Source organism: Salmo trutta, chromosome 8 (assembly GCF_901001165.1).
Source record: "Salmo trutta chromosome 8, fSalTru1.1, whole genome shotgun sequence".
NCBI lineage: Eukaryota > Metazoa > Chordata > Actinopteri > Salmoniformes > Salmonidae > Salmo > Salmo trutta.
This window is the reverse complement of record NC_042964.1, coordinates 22,276,900-22,302,327: the sequence shown is the minus strand read 5'-3', so window position 1 is coordinate 22,302,327 and position 25,428 is coordinate 22,276,900. Positions and strand designations below refer to the sequence as shown.

At 44.2% G+C, this 25,428-nt stretch overlaps 1 protein-coding gene across 3 annotated transcripts; it reads left to right on the top strand.

The window, feature by feature from the left end:
• The first annotated feature begins 1,255 nt into the window (after nucleotides 1–1,255).
• LOC115198467 (serine/threonine-protein kinase D3) lies at nucleotides 1,256–14,511 on the top strand. 3 transcript variants are annotated; one of them, XM_029760430.1, is made up of 20 exons: nucleotides 1,256–1,272; nucleotides 1,356–1,531; nucleotides 1,862–2,073; nucleotides 3,448–3,586; nucleotides 4,056–4,187; nucleotides 4,407–4,564; nucleotides 5,523–5,727; nucleotides 6,007–6,096; nucleotides 6,571–6,724; nucleotides 7,006–7,129; nucleotides 7,267–7,344; nucleotides 7,585–7,798; nucleotides 8,113–8,141; nucleotides 8,316–8,388; nucleotides 8,527–8,633; nucleotides 8,761–8,922; nucleotides 9,104–9,202; nucleotides 9,313–9,580; nucleotides 11,147–11,232; nucleotides 13,784–14,511. In XM_029760430.1, the coding sequence occupies exons 2-20, from the start codon at nucleotides 1,474–1,476 to the stop codon at nucleotides 13,946–13,948; spliced, it is 2,553 nt and encodes an 850-aa protein (XP_029616290.1). In that variant the 5' UTR covers nucleotides 1,256–1,272; nucleotides 1,356–1,473; the 3' UTR covers nucleotides 13,949–14,511. The 3 variants fall into 3 exon arrangements, with proteins under 3 accessions (XP_029616290.1, XP_029616291.1, XP_029616289.1); XM_029760431.1 differs by having other exon boundaries at nucleotides 1,268–1,531; nucleotides 13,697–13,818; XM_029760429.1 differs by having other exon boundaries at nucleotides 1,270–1,531.
• The last annotated feature ends 10,917 nt before the right edge of the window (nucleotides 14,512–25,428 follow it).

Here is a 25,428-nt window from a genome sequence, read left to right as displayed (position 1 = left end):
TTCCTTATCACTACTGTTGATTGGAATGATTCAGATCGGTTTACAGAAAATGGCTCTAGGATGATCTAACCAATGACAGTCCTCTCACCAAACGTCGTCGTCATTAGGTCTATTCTTGTCTGTGATTGGCTCCAACCTCAAGTGACGATGTGCAGGTTATTGTTGAACACTGAATGGTTGATTTAAATGTTGGGTTTTACTTTTATCATGGGAGATGGGAGGGAGGAACAGGAAGGGGGGGGGGGTGAGAGTGCACTGTGTTGTGTTGACTCTTTAATTGTTTTGTTTGTAAGACCGATACCAAGAGACTTGGCCACAGAGTGTATATTACTGTACGTCTTTGAGAAGGAGAGTGGTCTTAACGATTTGCATCTTCTGATTGTGTTGCTAGTGCTTTGTCATGTGGTGGATGGGACGGGATATAGATTTTTACATGGAGGGGAGAAATGCTGGAATAAAGGCTAAAGTGTGTGACACTTTAGCCAGACTAGCAGGGCCGAGGAGGAAAAGACGACTGATGAAGAATGGAAAAAGAGATGTGAAGCGCTGTTAGGTGACAAGTGAGCATCAGTGACTGAAACGAAATGGCACGTTGGAGAGAAGTATTGGGGGGGGAAGGGCTTTGCATCATTGCAGCAAATAATGTACAGAATTGCCAATGTATGACCTCTGTCACACGTACTCAAATTTACTCTCAACGCGTACAAGCGCATTATCTCAAACACACACACACACACATCCATCCTCATGCTGTCTAAATATGTAGAAGTTAGTGGACTGTAGTTTGTAGATCTCTAAAGAGGCTGTATTTATACACCGAGGAATGTTTAAAAGAAAAACTCATACCTAAACGCAGTGCTTCTCTTCCAAATAGAGATAGATATATATATAGATAGATAGATATACCACATGTAGAAGTAAACACCCCTCACCCCTGGTGTTACTATTTGATCTGCAGAATGTAGCAGGGGGGGATGGGGGGGGGGAGTTTGTGATGCACTTTACTTCAGTATAGTGAATCTCATTGTTAAGGGGCCAACAACCTTGTATATTTTATTAAAGGTTCAATAAAGGAAAAACTCCACTTTTCAAATTTATCCTGATCTTTTTGTGTGACGTCATTCTTTTGACACAATGAAACAGCTTGATTGAAATTAGTTTGAAATACACACCTTGCCTGCTGGAACATAAGAGATCAAGTTGTACACGACATGAACCAACAAACCAGTGTGACATTTATTGGATAAATGATAACGGTGGACCAGGCTTCTGGTAAGTATCAAGTTGACGTGTGTGTGTGTGTTCACATTCTGGGCTGAGGGTGTTACTAAGTGGCTTCCTGTCACTGTTATAAGCCTACAGCCTCACATGAGGAAATCACCAGTGTGCTTCTGAAGAAAAGGTTGAGAACAGTAGCCACTGTTCATTTGTCAAGGAGTCTTTTGAACGAGGACAGGAGATCGGGCTGCTAAGATGGAGCTTTCCGAGCCTGGAAGGTGTAAACTAGACTGTATGGACTCTGAAATATCAAGTAAGGGGGTTTCCCTCACCAAAAGTACTTTGCCGTGTCTCAGTAGCCATGTTTGTCTGATTGAACTTTGTACAGAAAATCTAGTATGTCAATATGCTCTGTTATTTTGTTCACTTATTGACAAGCTCCGTGCCTGTGATGTACATTCAGTTGCTGTGTATGTAGGAAATGTGCTATTTGAATAAATGTTATTTTTAGTGTACCTATGCATCCATGATCCATCAGTACTTCTGTTCCTGATAAATATATTTTAATTCTCTCCTATAAGTACACCGTCTTATTTCTGTCATAGCGCTAGAGAGGTATCTTTATCTCTATCTGCACCTATAGGTTCTCTCTCCAGGATGTCATTGACCCGGTCCAGCCCGGGTGCCCCTGATCGACCTTCCCACCCCGCGGCCCCCGGGCCCCTCCAGGCACCTCTCGGCCCTGCCTTGGTCCAGTTCCAGCTAGGCCTCTTCAGGGAGGTGGTATGGGTGCCTAGAGGGCAGCTCAGCTTTCGCCACGCCAAGAGACTGGCGGCAGAGATCATAGAACGCAAGGTTAACATCCACAGCCACCCCCCCCCCCCCAGTCTAGAATGGTTTAGCCAATTTCTTTAACTATTGGTGTGATGCAACACAGTAGCTAAAATGTCTTTCTCTGCCTCTCTCTTTCTCCCTCTCTTTCTCTCTGTGTGTGTGTGTGTGTGTGTGTGTGTGTGTGTGTGTGTGTGTGTATGTCTTTGTATGTCTGTCTCTACCACACCTCAGTGAGAGATAGCCCTGTTACTATGTCAGCCAGAGGGGCTGCTGTGTGGTTTAGCTGTGTCTGCAGCTTACTTTCCAACCACAGACTCTCCTCCTGCATCTCTCACACACACACGCACACACACACACACACACACACACCTATGGTTAGGTTTAAGGTTAGGGTAAGGGTACAGATTTGGGTTAGGGGTTAGGGAAAATAGGATTTTGAATGGGACTGAATTGTGTGTCCCCACAAGGTTAGTTATACAAGTGTGTTTGCGTGCGTGCGTGCGTGCGTGCGTGCGCATATGTGCAATGTACTGTGTGTACGTGTCTGTGTAGGTGTCTTTGACCATGGTACTTGCCTACGGAGCAGAAAGAGGAACTGTCCCTCCCTACCTTCAGGCTATGCTCAAACCCTACACCCCAACCCGAACACTCTGTTCTCTCACCTCTGGTCTCTCAGCTCCCACTCAGCCCAATCCAAGCTCTTCTCTGTCCTGGCACCCCAATAGTTGAACTTGCTTTCCCCTGAAGCTAGGACAGCAGAGTCCTTGCCCATCTTCCGAAAACATCTGAACCCCTACCTCTTCAAAGAGCATCTTAAATAATCCCACAGCACCCCCCACCCCCTTCTCACCCCCCCCCCCCAAAAAATAATAATTGTGAACTAACACTTGCACTTGACCTTTTCCCTCCTTAGTAGCTCTGACTTTGCTGATAGCTACTTTATTGAGGAAAAATGTATTTATTATGACTGTGATATGTGGTTGTCCCACCTAGCAATCTTAAAATGAATGCACTATAAATTGCTCTGGACAGAAGCGTCTGCTAAGTGACTTAAATGTAAATCTTTGTGTGTGAACCTGTATGTGGTTTGTGTGAATCATCTGGAAATCCCCCCCAGAGGTCATTGCACTTTGCCTGTTTTTGGTAGCAAACATACAAACAAACGGTCAGAAAGCCTGGAAATGAACCCACACTCAAACTTGTTTCCATCACATTTGAATATCTAACGACAATGACGCTTGACATCCCTCACATTGTTCCATGACCAGTCTCTCTCTATAATGGCCTCCTCACTAAACACCCACTGTGTGTCTGCATGCTTTTGATGATGCATATCCAGATGATAAACCAGACAGAACCACACTGATTGATTGATCATGTCTCTGGGTATTTTAGGCTCCAGACTGCAGTGTGGTGGGTGTAGGGGAGAAGATCCTCCTGTTTAGACACCAGCCTGGCTCAGAACACCTCCTCCACAGACTCAAAGACCAGGATCCACTGCAGGACGGTGACCTCATAGAGGTCATCCTCTCAGGTCAGGCTGGGGTTGTGTCCCAACTAGCATCCTATTTCGTTTATAGTGTACTACTTTTGACCGCGATTGAATCTACTTACTTACTAGTTTAACGCCTCGGTCAGACCGACAGCGTCATTGAATTTTTGTACGCCAGAAGTACATTCATTTCCAAAGGAACGCTGCGTTTGCCTTGCAGCATTGCGTTGCAGAGGCAATTGCAGTGTGTTCTGTGTTGTGGTGCATACGATTTATCCAACGTATGCATCAAATTGTAAGCGTAGACTTGACAGAACTAGTAGCAAAAGGTGAATGTTGAACTTTTATCGCACACATATCCACACACATTTTGGATCATGAAAAAAGTTGGAACTGCAGCATTTATTACACAGCATTGATGCAATAACGCTGTCAGTCTTATCGAGGCATTAGCGTCCTAGGTTAATGAGTCTGTCTATCACTATAATCTGCTCATTCTGATCTGACTCAGGATCAGCTGCTGTGACGGAGATGAAGACCCGCCCACACTCCCTGGCTGTCCAATCATATCGCACCCCCACCTTCTGTCACCACTGTGGTGAGATGCTGTGGGGACTGATACGTCAAGGGTTAAAATGTGAAGGTAAGGAATTGGATACAGCAGTACTTTTTCTGTATATCCCTATCTTTAATCACAGCGAGCAACTCCAGTATTTATTTAATGTTGAATTGTATTGAATTCTTAGTCGTATATATCTTTGTACCTCAATCTATTCAGCAATTCTCAGATTCTGTCTACAATTATGTCTCATCTCTCTCTCTCTCTCACTCTCTCTCTCTCTCTCTCTGTCTCTCTCCGTAGGTTGTGGGTTAGACTTCCATAAGCGCTGTGCGCTGCAGTTGCCTAGTGACTGTAGCCGCGCACGGCGTCGTGTGTGTGGCCCCAGTCTGTCCCTGTTCCCCCCTGGCAGGCCCCGGACGCACTCCCTCTCCACACCTGCAGGAGGCAGTCTAGAGGAGGTCAGAATTCTTGGCGATTTAGTGAGCTCCAAAAGTATTGAGACAGTGACAAATGTTTTGTTGTTTTGGCTCTGTACTCCTGCACTTTGGATTTCAAATGCTAAATTGACTATGAGGTTAAAGTGCAGACTGTCAGCTTCAATTTGAGGGAATTTTCATCCATATCGGGTGAACCGTTTAGAAATTACAGCAGTTTTTGTACGTAGTCCCTTCATTTTAGGTGACCAAAAGTGTTGTGTATTAAAGTAGTCAAAAGTTTAATATTTGGTCCCATATTCCTAGCATGCAATGATTACATTAAGCTTGTCTCTACAAACTTGTTGGATGCGTTTGCTGTTTGTTTTGGATGTGTTTCATATTATTTTGTGCCTAATAGATATGATGAATGGTACATTCATTTATATTTGTAAATAAGAATATAACATGTTTCTAAACACTTCTACATTCATGTGGATGCTACCATGATTACGAATAGTCCTGAATGAATTGTGAATAATGATGAGTGAGAAAGTTACAGACGCACAAATATCATTCCCCCAAGACATGCTGACCTCTCACCATTACAATAACATGGGAGGTTAGCATTTTGGAGGGGGTATGATATTTATGCCTCTAACTTTCTCACTCATCATTATTCACGATTCATTCAGGATTATCCGGAATCATAGTAACATCCACATTCATGTAGAAGTGCTTAGAAACATACACTGGAGTGGCTGACGTCATAGACCTGCATGCGTTCTATTCTAATTCTATGTCAGCAACACTCATCGTGTATTCACATGGATACACCTAGAACTATTTTACAGGGCAATATTGGGTGGTTCTAACAGCAACTGCAGAACCTGAAAATCTCTCTTTTTATCTCTTTTTCTTCCCTTCCTTTCCCTCTCTCTTTTTTTGTCTTCTTCTCCCTCACCCCTTCCTTCCTCTCTGCTCTCTTCCCCTCCGCGTCTAGATCAGTATGTCCAAGCCCAGGTCCAGACCCCCGTCATGGACAGATCACCCGGTGTGGCTGGGGGTGGGCCAGGGAAAGGATGGTGAGACAGGCAGGGCCAGGGTGCCCCACACCTTCCACATCCACAGCTACACCAAGCCTACCGTGTGCCAGCACTGCCGCCACCTTCTCAAAGGCCTCTTCCGCCAGGGCCTACAATGCTCCGGTGAGATGGGTCGGAGGGGGGGGGGGGGGGGTCATAGTTCAGATAGGGTGTGTGGTTATGGGAGCAGCTGATAGATTTCAGGTTTTATTTTAGGGGGGGGGATGCTTTCTCTAGTCGTACGTTTCTGGAGCGGGTATGTCGATCGCTTGGTCAGATTTCACATTTTGTGTTATTTCTGTGTCAGTCGCCTTGGTGTACTGAAGGTTCACCTCTCTCTTTCTCACACTCCCTCTCTCTGTCCCTCTCTCGCTTTCTCTCGTTCTCTCTTTCTCTCCCCAGACTGTAAGCTGAACTGCCATCGTCGCTGTGAGAGCTCCCTGGTCCCCGCTGACTGTCCTGGAGAGAGGAGGAACACCAATGGGGAAGGAGGTGAGAGACAAAGTCTCAGCGCAAGACAGGCCACTGAACTTATTAACCAATGGAGTCCATGTCGAACGTGCTTCAAGGAAAAGTTTAAAACTCTATTTTTGATGTAAATGTCCGGACACTTGTTTAGCGATTCTTTCCGTTGCCGTTTCTAAAAGGACATATTTGAGTGTTTTTGGAGCCTTTGTTTAGGTTTTTCTGTGCCCCTACAACTGCAGAACAAGCATGAGGAAGTATATTGCCGGTGGGGTAAGTTTCTCAAAACCAATTGAAAGAAATCACAAAAAAGTGTCTGGACACTTCTATGACATTTACATCAAAAAATTAAGATTTGGTTGAAAAAAAGTTAAATTGTCCTTAATAAAATGATACATTCCATGTACATGTTTTGACAAGAGAGTAGAACTGCCACACTTCTCATTGACACAAACAGTGCCTTAGTAGCTTAATATTGACGTAGGAAGTGTTGTGACTCAGACTCAGTGTCCAGTCTCGGCTACAAGAACGACACAGAGGATGATGAGGAGGATATGAGCTTGAGTATAACATCACTAGAAGACGATGACGACGAGCCGTCTACTGAGATTCCATTTGCTGAGAACAAGGAAGTGGGACATCAGCCACCAATCATGTAAGAGATTTTTTTTTTTTAAATGGCTATGATAGGATGTAAAGTTCAGTATGTTTCCATTTTGAGTTTTGATGATAATAATAATTTGAGTATGTAGTACATGAGTGTCTGTCATTGAAGTTGTAAAAAAGTTCTCTCTCTTCTTTCCCTCCCACTCTCTCATCTCTCTTTCTCCTTCCTTACTTCTCTCTCTCTCGCTCTCTCTATATTACTCCTCTTATCGGTTCCTCCCTCCCCTCCCTCCCTCCCTCCCTCCCGCCCTCCCTCCCTCTCTTTCTCAGTCCATGTTTCAGTAGTTATATTCCTCTAATGCGGGTAGTCCAGTCAGTCCGTCACACTAAAAGACAGGCCAGTGGAGTACTGAGAGAGGGTTGGCTACTGCATCACACCAACACTGACACACTGGTGAGAACAAATACGCAGGCAGGCATGCACACACACACACACACACACACACACACACACACACACACAGAGAGAGAAAACACTCACACACAGAGAGAGAAAACACTCACACCATACTTTCTCATTGTTTCTGTCAGAGGAAACGTCATTACTGGATATTGGACTGGAAGAGTATCACTCTGTACCAGAACGAGATCAACACCAAGTACTACAAGGTTGGTTCAGTGGGGAAGAAAGATCCATCTATCATTCTATCATTTACCATGCAAGGCCAGTCACAGTCACCTCAACACTACAGTACTAACCTCTTGTGGCCAAATAGAACATCAGCTAAATGTGTTTTTCTTCCTCCCTCCCTTCTCCCTTGTCTCTCACTCTTTCCCTCCCTTTCCTTCCCTTCTCCACACCCTCTCCTGTCTCCCTTCCTCTATCTTCATTCCTCCCTCCCTCTCTAGGAGATTCCTCTATCTGAGGTGCTGCAGGTACGAGGCCCCGCCCAGCTGTCTGTCCCCTTGTTGCCCGGCAACAGTGCCCACTCCTTCGAAGTGGTGACGGGCACGCTGGTGTACTGTGTGTTGGCGGGCCGGGACGGACAGGCCTGGGAGACCGCCGTACGCCAGGCTCTGATGCCCGTGCTGAACAGTGGGCAGGTGGACAAACAGGGGCAAGGTGAGTCAGAGAAGTAGCATGTTTGGACTGGGGTACTAGAGTATTGTTCAGAGATAGACCAATGACTGACATCAGAGCCAAGTATTTACCCCACAACTCACCTCCATGGTGTCCTGTGTCAGTTGGCCAAACTCCCTAAGGTCTCTGAGGGCCATGCCACTGGATGATCTCTCACATTGTTTTTCATAAAGGCTTCAAAGTAAAGTTGGCATCATCCTCATGCGTGTTAGACTTAGTTCCATGGTCATGTTCTTTAACAATGGTGAGATTGACAATTGGTGCTTTTAATAAAGAGAAAACTCTTTCTGTTATAGACCATGAACCCCAGAGTGGAAAAAGCCCGGTAAGTGTGTGGGGTGGGCGGCTGATGGATCTATATGGAGTACGAGCTCTCGAGTCTCATTGTCTGAAATGGATAGATGAGTAACTTAACACTGTGTGTGTGTGTGTGTGTATTGCTCGCATTTTGTGTTTATGTTTGTGTGTGCCTTTTTATGTTTGTGTGTGTGTCATTCAGGATGTCAGCTCAGTGTATCAGATCTTCACTGATGAGGTGCTGGGTTCAGGACAGTTTGGAGTGGTGTATGGAGGTGGGTTTGACGTTACACTGGAAGAAATACTTTCTCTGCCGTTACCTGTTAGGCTCAATGAGCTTCTTCTATTCAGATTATATATAGGGTATTATCATTGTATTACTTGGCTAGCTGAGAGTCTACTCTCGTCCCCAGGCACCCACAGACAGTCTGGTCGGCCAGTGGCCGTCAAGGTCATCGACAAAACCCGTTTCCCTACCAAACAGGAGAGACAGTTGAGGAACGAGCAGGCAATTCTACAGGTGACGGTTCAAGATTTGTTTGTTTATGTTGCGTTTGTGTCACAAGGAGGTACAGTGTTTGAAATGAACATCCCGTTCGTCATATTAGTTTCCCCCTTTCAATGTGTGCGTGTGCGTATGTGTTCAGAATCTGTCCCACCTCGGTATAGTTCTACTGGAGGGCGTGTTTGAGACCATGGATCACGTATTCATTGTCATGGAGAAGCTCCATGGAGATATGCTGGAGATGATTCTGTCCAATGAGAAGGGCCGACTGCCAGAGCGCACCACACGTTTCTTGGTTACACAGGTACTGGTCGCATAGCGGTAGGACACGGACTATTTCTTCAGCAGTCTGCGGTATTCAAATAGTGCCTCTAGAGGGGGGAAAGTAGTGCCTTTTTAATAATACGTTTGATGCATACGTCAATATGTAAAATTCAGTTGATTTTGAATTCTTTGTTGACTCATAGACTTGTGTATGTGTGTAGATTTTAGAGGCCCTGCGCTACCTGCACTTCAAACACATCGCTCACTGTGACCTGAAACCTGAGAATGTACTGCTGGCCTCCCCAGACTCTTTCCCTCAGGTCAGTGTGTGTGTGTGTGTGCATGCATGTGCATCAATTTGTCTGTGAAGACTGTCTACTTTGTAAAATAACCCTTCCATCAGACTTTACAGCGTCTCCTCTCCCCTCAGGTAAAGCTGTGTGACTTTGGTTTTGCCCGCATCATCGGCGAGAAGTCGTTCCGCCGGTCGGTGGTGGGCACGCCGGCCTACCTGGCACCCGAGGTCATCAGTAGCCACGGTTACAACCGCTCGTTGGACATGTGGGCGGTGGGTGTGGTCCTGTACGTCAGCCTGAGCGGAACGTTCCCCTTCAACGAGGACGAGGACATCAGACAACAGATCACCAACGCTGCCTTCATGTACCCCCGCCTGCCCTGGTCTAACATCTCACTAGAGGGTAAGTTTGTTCCCCTGGTAGGACCAATGCAAGCAAAAGAGTCGCATAATGATCATCAGTGATCCACCACCATATTTTACAGCTGGTATGAGGTTATTTTCTGCTTATGAATATTTCTTTCAATGGTGAACCCACCACTGGTTTGCGTGGCCATAGAGCTCTACGGTCGTCTCATCTGACCAAAGCACCTGGTTCCAATCCAAGTGCCAATGCTGTTTTTAGCAATCTCCAGGCGTTTACATTTGTTGGTTGCTGAAGTTTTTTTTTCTGGCAACCCTTCCAAAGAGCCTATTGGAATGGAGGTGGTGTCTAATTGTAGTTTTAGAATCTTGGTGACCCCAAGATGCCACCACGTTCTGGAATTCTCCAACTGTGGCCCTTGGACTTTTCTTTGCCTCCCGAACCATCTTCCTCACTATGCGTGGGGAAAAGATACACATGCGTCCTTTACCAGGCAAGTTTACCACTGTTCCAGTGGTAAGTGGTATACTGTATTTCCTTTTTTAGCCGTTTGTACCTGATTTATGAAGGTCAACAACCATTTCTCTTTTCGTTTGTGAGTTCTTTGCCTTTCTCCATGGTGGTGGATGACAAATGTATTTTACATGTGTGTTACCTAATTTGTATACCCCAGTGAAACAGGAAGCCATGGATGACCACAATACAGTTCATTAAGTTTAGATGAACTTAAAGTTGAACGTTAATGCAGATTTCATTTTTGATAAGATTCTTAAGAAGTGGCAATCATTTTGAGACCTATCTTTTTGAGATATAACAAGTCTTACTTGTTAAAGAAAATCTATTTTTCTGGGCAATTGTATTAGTAAAAAATAATATAATTTTCAAATTGTTCTGAGCGTACAATATTTTTTGTTTATCATTATCAAGGATGCCAATAATTTTGGAAGTGACTGTTTGTATCAATTTGACTTCATGACTCCTCAACCCCCCTTCTCTGATGGGTATAGTGGCTCGCCCAGGAAGGTTGTTTCACAAAAGTGTCTTCCTCAAAAATATGAAGTAGTTCTGTACCCCCGACTGCCTTGGGCTAACATCTCACTGGAGTGTAAGTCTTTACCCCCGCCTGCCTTGGGCTAACATCTCACTGGAGTGTAAGTCTTTACCCCCGACTGCCTTGGGCTAACATCTCACTGGAGTGTAAGTCTTTACCCCCGCCTGCCTTGGGCTAACATCTCACTGGAGGGTAAGTCTTTACCCCCGACTGCCCTGGGCTAACATCTCACTGGAGTGTAAGTCTTTACCCCCGCCTGCCTTGGGCTAACATCTCACTGGAGTGTAAGTCTTTACCCCCGCCTGCACTGGGCTAACATATCACTGGAGGGTAGGTCTGTACACCCAACTGCCTTTGGCTAACATCAGGGGTTTTAAAAGTAACATTCCCCCTAGTGTTTTGTCTAAGGTGGGGTGCAGAAATCAATGAATCAGCATTCAAACATCATTTTATTTCTTCTTTATTCCCCTGGGCTAACGTTTTATCTGTGTTGAGGTAGAATCAGTCTCTCATGATGTTCTCATCTCTCTCTCTCTCTCTCTCTCTCTCTCTAGCGGTGAGTCTTATCAACAACCTGCTCCGGGTTGCAGTAAGATGTAGGTTCAGTGTGGGAAAAGCACTGGGGCACCCCTGGCTACAGGTAAAATACCTCATCTTCTCCTAACAGAAACACTATAAGGCTCAGACACACCAATGATATTGACTGTTGAGATGTACTTAGCACCTCTTGTTGGCAGTTAACTTTTTGTTCTTCACATATCACAGATACATCACCGATGCAATAGTCAAAATACTCTAGACCACAAGGTGGCAGTAGCTTGTTTGGGTTGTCCCTGCTGTAGATAGCTAATGTTAGCCAACTAGCAAGATTCTCTAATAATGTTGCTAGCTAGTGATAATTTGTAGTAAGCCCTTGTTGATATGAGTCAGATGGCCACAACTAGATAACTAGCAACATTATAATTAAATCCCAATGGATGTTTGTTGTTGTTGTGTGAAGCAGCTGCCTGTAAGTCAGTAGAGAAGCTAGCTACAGTTGAAGTCGGAAGTTTACATACACCTTAGCCAAATACATTTAAACTCAGTTCACAATTCCTGACATTTAATCCTAGTAAATATTCCCTGTCTTAGGTCAGTTAGGATCAATACTTTATTTTAAGAATGTGAAATGTCAGAATAATAGTAGAGAGAATGATTTATTTCAGCTTTTATTTCTTTCATCACATTCCCATTGGCTCAGAAGTTTACATACACTGAATAGTACTTGGTAGCATTGCCTTTAAATTGTTTAACTTGGGTCAAACGTTTCGGGTAGCCTTCCACAAGCTTCCCACAATAAGTTGGGGGAATTTTGGCCCATTCCTCCTGACAGAGCTGGTGTAACTGAATCAGGTTTATAGGTCTCCTTGTGCTCGCACACGCTTTTTCAGTTCTGCAATTTTCTATAGGATTGAAGTCAGGGCTATGTGATGGCCATTCCAATACCTTGACTTTGTTGTCCTTAAGCCATTTTGCCACAACTTTGGAAGTATACTTGGGGTCATTGTCCATTTGGAAGACCCATTTGCGACCAAGCTTTAACTTCCTGACTGATATCTTGAGATGTTGCTTCAATATATCCACATAATTTTTCCTCCCTCATGATGCCATCTATTTTGTGAAGTGCAACAGTCCCTCCTGCAGCAAAGCACCCCCACACCATGATGCTGCCACCCCCGTGCTTCACGGTTGGAATTGTGTTCTTCTCCCCCTTTTTCCTCCAAACATTACGATGGTCATTATGGCCAAACAGTTCTATTTTTGTTTCATCAGACCAGAGGACATTTCTCCAAAAAGTACGATCTTTGTCCCCATGTGCAGTTGCAAAGCGTAGTCTGTCTTTTTTATGGTGGTTTTTGAGCAGTGGCTTCTTCCTTGCTGAGCGGCCTTTCAAGTTATGTGTTATGCCTTGAAATACATCCACAGGTACACCTCCAATTGACTCAAATTATGTCAATTAGCCTATCAGATGCTTCTAAAGCCATGACATAATGTTCTGGCATTTTCCAAGCTGTTTAAAGGCACAGTCAACTTAGTGTATGTAAACTTCTGACCCACTGGAATTGTGATACAGTGAATTATAAGTGAAATAATCTGTCTGTAAACAATTGTTGGAAAAATTACTTGTCATGCACAAAGTAGATGTCCTAACCGACTTGCCAAAACTATAGTTTGTTAAAAAGAAATTTGTGGAGTGGTTGAAAAACAAGTTTTAATGACTCCAACCGTAGTGTATGTAATATTCCGACTTCAACTGTATGTTGTGCTACTGGAAATAATGACGATGCTAACTGTTAAGCTAACGTTAGCTAGAATTCGCAGTGGGATAGTGGAGAGTGAATTCAATTCTTTATTATTCATCTTGCTAGATAGCTAGCTTAGTAGGGCATTTAGTGTTTTGCGCATTGTGCTGCACTTACACACCCATTCGATTCATATGAAGTGTTTGTGACTGCATTGGTCAGTTAGCAAGCTAACGTTAATGCGCTAGTGCACATTATCAAGCCTAACAAAAGAAAACACTTATTCAAGCACAACACTCCTTAGCTAGATGTACAACAAATAATGTAATGCTTTATTGTCTTAGAACAATTCTGATGAAAAGGGAGAGGATTACACTGGTTGTCCTTAGGCTCTTTTTTTCTTTTTTTTCTTGTCACCTGTTGTCTCCCTCCCTGCGATTCTCAGCAGTGTCCGACAGGTTAGTAGAAATTACAGGTTTGTCAACACCAGTATGCAGCAGGTAGCCTATGTCTTGTTCTAGCAAGAGAAGGAACGGCCTCCCACTGTGCTAAGCATAGCCACAGGAAGTAGGGGTGCTGCAACACCCCCTGATAAATCACAATTTAAAAAATATCTTGTCGTGTCTGACATCTTAGACAAACTGAAAACATCTCAGAGCAGTTTGTAAGGCAATGGGTATAGCCTATAACAAGTGAGAAGGATAGTCAGTTTGTAACCCATTATGAATGGCCAGTCATTGACAAGCCATCTCTAAATTTCACACTTCTTTCTCTCTCTCTCTCTTTGTCCTTTTCTACTCTCCCTCTTCCCCCTAAACCTAGCTCCATTCCAGCTCAACACCAACCCTAGTCATAATCAAACCCTTCTAACTCTTAACCATCATCTTAACCCTATCCTTAACTCCCCAGGACTTCCAGTTGTGGTGTGACCTGAGGGAGTTTGAGAAGAGGATGGGCTGCAGGTACCTGACCCACGAGGGGGACGAGGACCGCTGGAGATGCCACGCCCTGGAGAGGGGCCTGGTCTTCCCCTCTCACCTCACCTGGACCCCCGGGTACGATGACAGCCTGTGACCCTAGGCCCAAATGTCAAAGGTGAAGGGTCGGACAAGATGGCTTCTGGACTACTGGTGTGTTTCAGTGGTCATCAGCATAAACAACTGTCTGGACGCTGTTAGTGGAAGGTGGAGTGGTGAGTCTGTTTCTATAGCAGTCTCGTATAAAAAGATCACCGGAAGAGATTACGACTCCGGATTCGGACGCAGTGACAATTCCTGGACTTTATGGTGCCCTAGTGATGCCAGCTCTTGTAGTGGTTATTGTTTAATGCATGATAATATTAGGACTAATGTTTCAGGCCCTCTGTGCCCCAGAGTAGTAGTTTACCAGGATCACAAGGCAGGTTCTCTGTCCTTCTACAAAATGCATCCTTCTATGACCCTCCTCCACAGAGTCCAGACAAATTCACTCAGCCCCTCTATCCTACGTTTTGGCGGTATTGGTACGATACTGAGATGTGTAAGCCTTGGTAGAGGTCATGGTCTACATACACTATATTTACAGAAGTATGTGGACACCCCTTCAAATGAGTGGATTTGGCTATTTCAGCCACACCCATTGCTGACAGGTGTATAAAATCGAGCACACAGCCATGCAATCTCCATAGACAAACATTGGCAGTAGAATGGCCTTACTGAAGAGCTCAGTGACTTTCAACATGGCACTGTCATAGGATGCCACCTTTCCAACAAGTCAGGTCATCAAATTTCTGCTCTGCTAGAGCTTCCCCAGTCAACTGTAAGTGCTGTTATTGTGAAGAAGAAACATCTAGGAGCAACAACGGCTCAGCCGCGAAGTGGTAGGTCACACAAGCTCACAGAACAGGACCACCGAATGTTGAAGTGCGTAACTGTCCTCAGTTGCAACACTCACTACCATGTTCCAAACTGCCTCTGGAAGCAACGTCAGCTTCTAGAGGCATAAAATGGGTTTCAATTGCCGAACATACGCTCACAAGCCTAAGATCACCATGCACAATGCCAAGCGTCAGATGGAGTGGTGTAAAGCTCGCTGCTATTGGACTCTGGGGCAGTGGAAACGCATTCTCTGGAGTGATGAATCACTCTTCACCATCTGGCAGTCCGATGTCCAAATCTGGGTTCGGCGGATACCAGGAGAACGCTACGTGTCCCAATGCATAGTGCCAACTGTACAGTTTGGTGGAGGAGGAATAATGGTCTGGGGCTGTTTTTCATGATTCAGGCTAGGCCCCTTAGTTCCAGTGAAGGGAAATATTAACGCTACAGCATACAATGACATTCTAGATGATTCTGTCCTTCCAACTTTGTGGCAACAGTTTGGGGAAGGCCCTTTCCTGTTTTAGCATGACAATGACCCCGTGCACAAAGCGAGGTCCATAATGGTTTGTCGAGATCGGTGTGGAAGACTGGCCTGCACAGAGCCCTGACCTCAACCGTATCGAACAACTTTGGGATGAATTGGAACACCGACTGCAAGGCAGGCCTAATCTAATTGCCCAACATCAGTGCCTGACCTCAGTAATGCTCTTGTGGCTTGATGGAAGCAAGTCCCAGCAGCAATTTTCCAACATCTAGTGGAAAGCCTTCCCAGAAGAGTGGAGTCTGTTATAGCAGCAAAGGGCGGACCAACTCCATATTAATGCCAATGGTTTTGGAATGAGAAGTTCCTCGAGCAGGTGTCCACATACTTTTGGTCTTGTAGTGTATGTAATGTTTTAACATTTTCCTGTGCATTTATTTTTCAAAATGTTTGGATCATAAAACTGTCCACTTGATGGCGCTATTTGCCAAACAATAAACAGCATTGCTAATCTACTCAATAACTTGCTTCATTTTCCTAGAAAATCTTTAGATAATGATGTATTGTGTTTAAGATCCACTATCTAGAGTGTAGAATAGACTAAAATAATGCTACTGTTTAGGGGGTTTATAAAGGTTTTAAAAGGGTTTAAATCTGTTCTCTCGCTCTCTCTCCCTCCTTCCCTATAACCCGCTCCTTAGGCAGATCCCTCCCATACTCCTCTCTCTGTCTGTGTCTGTCTTTATGTTTGTCTGTCTGTCTCTTTTTCTCTCTCCCCCTCCAACTTCTATCCCTTCCTCCTTCCCTCTAACTCCACCCCTCCCACACTCTCGTCTGAGGAAACGAAACTGATCGGAGTCTATGGCCTTTTCTCATTTGGGCATAGAAATAGTACACACAGAACAGATCTACGGCTTCTTGGACTTGCTTTCAATGAGCATGACAGATCTATAACACACATTTTGTGAGTTTGGTTGGGTCGGAGGAAGGGAGAGAAGTTGGAGAGAGAAAAAGAGGGACAAGTAACAGGGTTGACCGTAAACAGGGTTAATGACTTCATCTTAAATCAGCCACAAATCCCCTTGTGACAGGGGGATGGAATGTTGTTGTGTGCAACAGGGAAGGGCAATTGAATGCAAGCTTCACCAAAAAATCTATAAAAATTGAAATGTTTCTAGCCTGTCTATCTATGGGTAACAGGGTTGACCTTTTCCACTCGAAGCGTTCAGTTTTCCACCACTAAACAACAGCAAATATCTCACTTGCTTTTACACTGTGATTTGACTATTCAATGTTCATGTAACAGGGTTGACCTTAAAATCAGGGACAGGTTTAACTAATAACATGAAATGCATAATTATCTTCATAAATTACTTTGTCAAAGCAACAAAATAACTTTACATTGATAGTGGAAATTATGGGGTTAAGTAGGTTAAAATCTTCCTGGAAGTCAAAGGATGCACAGAGGGACATGTAAATATGCGGAATTTTGGCACTTTAGCATGTCTTTATTCATATTAAAGTGTACTCCATTTAATATAACATGCTTTTAAAATTCAATATTTGTGTAAAATTTCTATTTCAAATATCAAAAGGCACTCATTTTGTGGAACGACCCAGTTACTGCATTGAGGGCTGCTGGGATCAGGATGAACAGAAAGCCGTCTACAGCTACCCTCAGTGTAGACAGACATTCACTCCGAGGCATGCTCTGAGGAAAAATAATATGTTGGCTGAGGTGATGCAGAAACCGAAGAAGACAGGACTCCAGGCTGCTCTTCCTCCTGCTCGTGTCATGCTGGACCTGGAGATGTAACCTGTGATTTCTGCACTGGGACCAGAAAGCAGAAATCCCCGGTGTCTGTCTGCGAGACTTGCCTCCATCCTCACTATGAAATTCCTGGATTTAAGAAAGCATGAGCTGGTCAAAGCCTCCACATATCTGCAGGAGCAGATCTGCTCTAGTCATGACAAACTGCTGGAGGTTTACATGCATACTGATGAACAATGTATCTTTTATCTGTGTGTTATTTTATTTTAGCAGGGATTTCCATTGTCTTTTTGCGATGGAGTCCTGCATCTGACAATTACACAGCAATGCTATGGATGAACATAAAGGCCATGATGCAGTGTCAGCTGCAGCATAGAGGACTGAGGTAAAACAAGTCAAACAAACAGTTAAAGACATGCTTCGGACCTTTGGCGACTACTAAGTATTTTTTTAAACCTCCCGCTTTGGGTGGGATGTTTCAATGTGCATAATCTATGAGCATAATTACTGTTTTACCTCAATTAGCCAAGAACTCCCTAGTTTGATAGCGACTGTTTTTCTGGAAGATTTGCTGCGCCATTTCAAATCAATTTGTATTTGTCACATGAGCCAAATACAACAGGTGTAGACCTTACTGTAGTGGCTTCCTTTCCTCTTTACCATAGCCACTGCCCAAGCCTGAAGCGGGGTTGTTTGGTACGCATACAGTCCACACTCAAGGTTTCCAAAAAGCCAAACATTCAATGTGATCCAGGGATATGGTGCAACAAAAATGTTTATTCTTCTTATATCTAACAGGAAAATGAATATCCAATCAACTTAAAACATAGGTTACTTGATATGGAAAATACACAATATGACCTGTCTGTATGTCTGTATGGTCAAAAAACTATACCGCTCCCGCGTCTAGCAAGGACTCCTCCCCCCAAAGGCCCAACTTCCTGCTTTTATCCTAACACACTTACTGCAGTACAATGAATGGGCAAGAGGGGGGGACAAAACTAAGTTACACTAACAACAAATGAATACATCTCAATCAGGTAAATATAAATCATAAAGGTACGTACCTAATATTTCATCATATACATTCATATTTACATGGAGCTCTGAATGTTCTGTCTTTTATGCAAATATGTCCAAATCGGCTCTAACATACCGGCCCCTAATTGTTAACTGCACTGAGTGGACAACAATTACTTAATATTCAAACGTAGAGCCAATACACAAAACATTCTATACCAGAGCACCATTACAGTTCATAGCTATATACAAATATACAAGGTGCCATATAGGAAAATAGTCCGTAGATCTCAGTCTGAGTTGAAGTGTTCAGGTGTTCAACTTCCAAAAATGTCAAGAGTATGACGTCCAAAAAATGTATGACTACGACATCAAAGAATGTAAGAGTACAACATCAACGAATCAGAGGTGCACGTGATTCAAAGATGGAGCACTGTGTATGTGTGTGTGTGTGTGTCTCACTCCGCCGCCTCCAGGAGCAGGCAGAGTTTATTGATAGGTCTCTGTAAGATATTGGTCTTGGTCTTAACCATGACGCTCCGGACAAGACCTTTGGCCCCTGGCAAAGCCTCCACCACACGCCCCATTAGCCAAGAGTTCCTAGGGGCGGTGTCGTCGACGATGACCACAAGGTCACCAGGACTGAAGTTTCTCTTAGTTTTGTTCCACTTGTTCCGCTCCTGCATAAGTGGAAGATACTCCCTGATCCATCTCTTCCAGAAGAGGTCAGTAATATATTGTACTTGCTTCCATCTCCTTCGTGAGTATAGGTCGCTTCTCTGGAATAGTCCTGGTGGCAGGACTGGCTTTGCTTTCAGATGAAGCAGATGGTTCGGAGTCAGGGGTTCTAGATCATTAGGGTCATTTGTTACAGTTGTGATTGGTCTGTCGTTCATAATCGCCTCAACTTCACACAAGGCTGTCTGCAAAGCCTCATCATCCAGTACTTGCTCTTTAAGGACTGAATAGAGGATCTTTTTTACTAGTCGGATCAACCTCTCCCATACCCCCCCATGGTGGGCTCCAGAGGGAGGATTGAATGACCATGTCACTCCTTCCTTCAGTAATTCATTTTGAATCTTGTTGTGATCCAGCTCTTTCAGAGCTTCTCCTAGCTCTCTGTGTGTTCCAACAAAGTTGGTGCCATTGTCTGTTCTGATACTTGTGACTGGGCCCCTTCGACAGATGAACCTGCGCAGGGCATTGATGCAGGAATCAGTATCCAGATAACGAGCAACTTCTAGATGGACAGCTCGACTCACAAGGCAAGTAAAGATCACACCATACCGCTTCACATGAACGCGGCCTCGCTTCACCTCTATGGGGCCGAAGTAATCTATGCCCACATGGGTGAAAGGCGGCAAATCAGGCGACACTCAATCTTGTGGAAGGTCGGCCATCTTCTGTTCTCCAGCTCTAGCTTGCATCCGCCTGCAGAAGACACAGCTCTTAAGGATCTTCCTTGCTAAGGAGTTGGCACAGGGTATCCAATATCGCTGGCGAAGTCTAGAAAGCATGTGACCTCTCCCAGAGTGGCCAACCTGCTCATGGATGTGGAGTAAGATCAGTCTGGAGATGTAGGAGTCTTTGGGTAGGATCATAGGATTCTTTAGTTCCGTAGGCATAGCAGCTTTGCTTAACCTTCCTCCCACTCTCAGAATGCCATTGTCAACAATTGGATCAAGCTTACAGATTGAGCCATTTCTCTTGGCACATTGTTTTCCTTTCACAACTAGTGCAATTTCTTGTTTAAAGTGCTGTCGTTGCTCAAATCGAATGATGGCATTTTCTGCTTCATCTAGGTCATCCACAGACAGACTTTCTTTTCCAAATGTCAGTTTGAACTTGTCAATTTGTTCCTTCAGTGAGTTAGTCAGACTCTGATCTGAACCTGGATCAGTTTGTGTGAGAACTTTCCTTTTCTGGCTTAACTGTAGAAGAAGTCTCTTCAGTTTCAGCATCCAGGCAACTGCTTTCTTCAAGTTGTTCCATGTTGAATAGTACTCAATCAGTTTACTGGTCGGACTCTTTTCTTCCACACATGTACTGTTTACGATGACGTCTTTTCTCACCTCTGGGTCATCCGAAGGGATGGAGCCAAGCTCCTCGGGGACTTTTGGCCATTGTGTTTCTGTTTTCTCCAGGAATTCTGGTCCTTTGCGCCATCTCTTTGAGTTCAGGAAAATTTCAACATGTAATCCTCTTGAAGCATCATCGGCTGGGTTGTGTTTGGAGTTCAAATACCTCCACTGTTTTGCTTTCGATAGGTCACGGATCATAGCAACCCTATTAGCCACAAAGGTATGGAATCTCTTGGTATCGTTGCGGATGTATTTTAGCACAGACTGGCTGTCTGTCCAGAAAGTTGACTCCTCAAGTTCAATCTGGAGCTCTAACCTTAACATCCTGTCCACTCTCACTGCCAATGTTGCTGCAGCAAGTTCCAGTCTGGGGATCGTCATCTGCTTGAGTGGAGTGACCCTTGATTTCCCCAGTATGAATGCAATGTGGACCTTTCCCATACCGTTTGTGAACCTAAGGTAGCTTGCCGTGCCATAACCTTGCTCACTTGCGTCACCGAAGTGATGCAGCTGTGCGGTCTTGACTTGACCAAAGTTCTCAGGCATCATACACCGGTCTATCTGGAATCTGGAAAGCTGGTCTAGCTCTGAGAGCCATCTCTTCCATGAAATAGAGTGTTCTTCGGGGATGACTTCGTCCCATCCACACTTTAGCTTGCAGAGCACTTGAAGAATTTGCTTTGCCTTTAATACGAATGGGGCGAGGAAACCTAATGGATCATAAACAGAGCTGACAGTAGAGAGAATACCTCTTCTTGTAAGGGGTCTGTTCTTGACAATGACTCGGAAGGTAAACACATCTCTTTCAATGTTCCATTGGATTCCGTGCTCTTTCAACAGGCAGCTTTTCTCTGTCCAGGTCCAGTTCTTTTATCTGCTTGGCTTTGTGTTCATCAGGGATAGAAGCCAGCACAGCACGGCTGTTGCCGACCCACTTGGTCAATTTGAACCCACCCTGAGAGCACACATCCATGAGGTTTTTTGTGAGAGCTATGGCTTGTTCTTCTGTGGCCACTGACTTGAGGCAGTCATCAACGTAGAAGTTGGACTTGACTGTTTGAATCACTTCTTCATCGTACCTCTCACAGTTGTCTTCTGCAGTCTTTCGTAGTGCAAAATTTGCACAACTTGGAGAGGATATAGCACCGAAAAGATGTACTGTCATTCTGTACTCCTCCAATCTTTTGTTAGTGTCACCATCCGGCCACCATAGGAATCGCAGGAAGTCTAAGTCATCTTCATGGACACGTACTTGATGGAACATTCCTTCGATATCTGCCATCATGGCAATGTGCTCTTGCCGAAATCTTAGCAAGACTCCTATAAGCGTGTTTGCCAGGTCAGGGCCTTGAAGGAGTTCACTGTTAAGAGATGTACCTTTATAGGATGATGAACAGTCAAACACCACTCGTATTGTTCCTTTGCGCTTATGGTGAACGCCATGGTGTGGTATGTACCATACCTTGCCTTTCTCTCTGAGAAGCTGTTCTTGTGGTACCTTCTCGGCATAACCTTTTGTTATCATCTCTTCCATGAAGCCTTTGTACTCTGCAGCATAACCTTCATCCTTCTTAAAACTTCCTGATGATATTTAGAGCCCGCTGCTTTGCCATGTCACGATTGTTCGGCAGGACTACCTGTTTGTTGCGAAAGGGCAATGGTAAGTAGCAGTGACGGTCTTTGAGGGTTATGGAGCTTGATACTATCTCCATAAACTTACGATCCTCAGCTGACATCTCACTTTTCTCTTCATACTCTCTCTCAGGGAAGTCATGGTTGTATTGATTTACAAGAAGAACCCCCAGGTCGGCCATTGAGATACGATTGGCCATCACCGTAGGACATCCAGATTCTTCTGCCATGGTACAATTGTTAAGAGGACCGTTCATCACCCATCCAAAGATGGTTTTCACTGCATACGGTCCGTTGCCTTGGCTATTTATGATTTGCCAGGGTTCCATTGCCTTTGGAGCATTTACGCCAATCAGGAGTTCGACGTCGGCATCAATTTCCTTCAACTGAACCTCTTTCAGGTATGGCCACCTTTTGAGATCTTTCTGAGTGGGAATGTTCTCTCTTGTCACTGGGATTTTATTTTGGGTGTAGACCTTTGGTAATGCAAGAAATGTGTTGCCTTCCACGTTGCCAATCTCTAATCCAGATATCTCAAAGCTCTTGGTAGGACTCTCCTGCCCCATTGTGCGTAGCAGAATTTCAGTCTCACTGCATTTAGCATTCAGCTGCCTCATGAGTCTCTCCGTACAAAATGTTGCCGAGCTACCAGAATCAAGAAACGCATAGGTTAACAAAGACTTGCTTCCATTTGCCACCTTTACTTGAACTGGCACAATTGCAAGTGCACAATCTGTACCGGCCCCGGTATCTTCACCAGCTTCCAGTGAAACAAGAGCACTGCTGACAGTCTCCTCCCGCTTTACTGCTACACCACTCATATCTGCCTTTTGAGATCTAAATCTCTCTCTTCCTTCAATGTGCAGGATAGTGGGGTGCTTTCTTTGACAGCTCTGACAGGTCATCCTTCTTTTACATTCTTTGCTTAAGTGTCCTCTCATCAAACAGCCAAAACAAAGGCCTTTTGATCTCAGAAACTCAACCTTGGATTCGTGTGGCTGTGCCTTCACCTGTTGGCAGTCGACCAATAAATGCTCTCCAGCACAAAATACGCATGAGATACTGGGAGCGTCAGAAGGGTAGGTGCCTGGTCTCTTTACTTTTAATGTTTGTTCTTTTAGAGGTTTTTCAGAGTCACAATCTGCCACTACAGCTACTGCAGTGGCAAAGCTGCTTCCCCTACTCTTGGACTTGAACTGCTGTTTAAAGTCAGCTTCTGTTCTGGTTTTTAAAAACTTTTTGTTGGACAGGGGATCTTGAATATCTCCATACAACGGATCCTGCAGTATTTTGGCCTGTTTTTCCATGAATGTCACAAGGTCACTGAACTGGGCCCTCAGGTGTCTTCTCTCTAAAATATCGCATGCCGTAGACCTCCATTTTTCCCTTAGTTTGTAGGGAAGTTTTGACATGATCAACTTTATGTTGGAGGGAAGATTAAGCTCTTCCATGTTCTGTAGGTCTTGCATAGCATTACAGCAACCTCTAAGATAGAGTGCATAGACACCCAGTCCCTTTCCATCATCTGGTTTGATGTTTGTCCAGTTCCAAGCTTTTTCCATGTAAGCAGTGGTGACTTTGATTTCATTGCCAAAGTGTTCCTTTAACAACCTCTTAGCCTCTGCATAGCCTCTTCTGGCTTCCATATGCAGACAACTACGTACCAGATCCTTGGGCTGACCAGTGGTGTACTGTTCCAGGTAATAGAGCCTATCCTGGTGACTGCTCGTCTTATCTTCTATACTATGTTCAAATGCACGCATGAATGGCCTAAAGTTCAGAGGATCACCGTCAAACATAGGTATCTCCCTAACAGGGAGTGTGGCCTGTTTGTGCTGTAGTACAAGAAGGTCAGCAATTTCATTCTGCCTTTGCATGACAGTAGAGAGGTTATCATAGCTGGTATTATCGCTGATACCCGCAGTGTTGATTCTGTGTTGATTGCTAGACCTTGCTGTTGGCTGCTGAAGGGTGTGGTTCATGACTGTCCTCTGAATAGGTTTTGATGGCTTTGTTGTCGGTTGTTGTAAAACCCTTTGTAGTGGGGTCTTTGGAACTGCACCTAATGCAGCAAACTCAACACGTGATGGTTCAGGTTCCACATAGACCTCGGGTTCCTGGTTCTCAAAATAAGAGTTCATTCCATCTTCTTGGCTTAGTAAATGGGCTGCCACAGCATGGGATTGAGAAGTTGACTCAACACTCTCCAGGACCTTCAGTTTGGCATTATATGCTGCTATGTCAGTGCCATTTTCTCCATCCTAACATTCAGTTGAGCTCTCTGTTGTTCCAGTTGAGCTTTCTCCAGTTCCAGTGCATGCTTGTCCTGTAATGATGCTTGGCGAGCTAGTAGAGCTGCTCGTTCTGCCTCAGCTTTTAGGCGTGCAGAGGACACTGAGGAAGCCGTCTTAGAACACTTTGTTTTACTTGATGTTTTTGACACATTGGAAATGCTGTCATGTGGTTCAATGAGCGTTTGTGGCTCAACTTCAGCTTTTTTCCATATTTCCACCTCTTTCAGGAAATGTTCATAAGTTCTCATTCTTGGTTGATAATAGTTCATGCTCTCCTGGTCCTGTTCCTCCTCTGTGACCAGCTCTAGCACAGATTCATGAGCATTCTTAAAGTCATTGAGAACAGCATCAAATGCTTCAAGACTCTCATTCACAGTTTCAATGTTTCTTCCATCAACAAGAAGGACTTTTATTTCATTCATTTTGCGTGTACACACTCCAAGTTTGCCTCTCCGGGCTGCATAAAGCGAATTTAGATGCTCCTCTGCCCTCTCCAGTGGAGTCTTATTTGGGATTTCATCCTCCATCATTCACTTTTAGTTCACTCAATTTACAATGACACAGTTGTTGGTTTGATTGTTAAACGTAATGCCCCTTTAGACCTCCTTTAATGCTTTAAAACACATTCATCCATTTCAGCATATTGACCCATTTTGAATTGAACATGTGCAAGTTCGGCATTTTAGTTGCGTTTTAAACATTTCATCCATTTATACGTTTTGTCCCTTTAATGAAGTTTGAACACGCAGTATCATTCGTTGCGTGGATGCATTGCATTTCCACGTTAGGCCAAATATTAGACATATGATTAGGTTACATTGTGCATAGGATCTCAGTGTTACCCAAACTTAAACTTCTTAATTGTTTTCACAGCGCTGTGTTTTGAATTCCATTCCCAAGTTTATCAAACATTCCAATTATAAGCACATTTGCGCTTCCATAATATGCATGATCAATCAATCGCATTGAACAGGGCAGCTCATTCATTCGCAGTGGTTACTCACGGCTGGCGAATTCTAGGAGTTCAAGTCCTTCCAAGCGAGCTGTCCTTATGGTACGAATGCAATTACAAATAGAACAATATCCAGTATGTGTCCGAAACCGGAGATTTCCTTCCGATAGCAATCCTTCACGGAGTTTTTTGACTTGATTGTAGTGGCTTCCTTTCCTCTTTACCATAGCCACTGCCCAAGCCTGAAGCGGGGTTGTTTGGTACGCATACAGTCCACACTCAAGGTTTCCAAAAAGCCAAACATTCAATGTGATCCAGGGATATGGTGCAACAAAAATGTTTATTCTTCTTATATCTAACAGGAAAATGAATATCCAATCAACTTAAAACATAGGTTACTTGATATGGAAAATACACAATATGACCTGTCTGTATGTCTGTATGTCTGTATGTCTGTGTGTCTG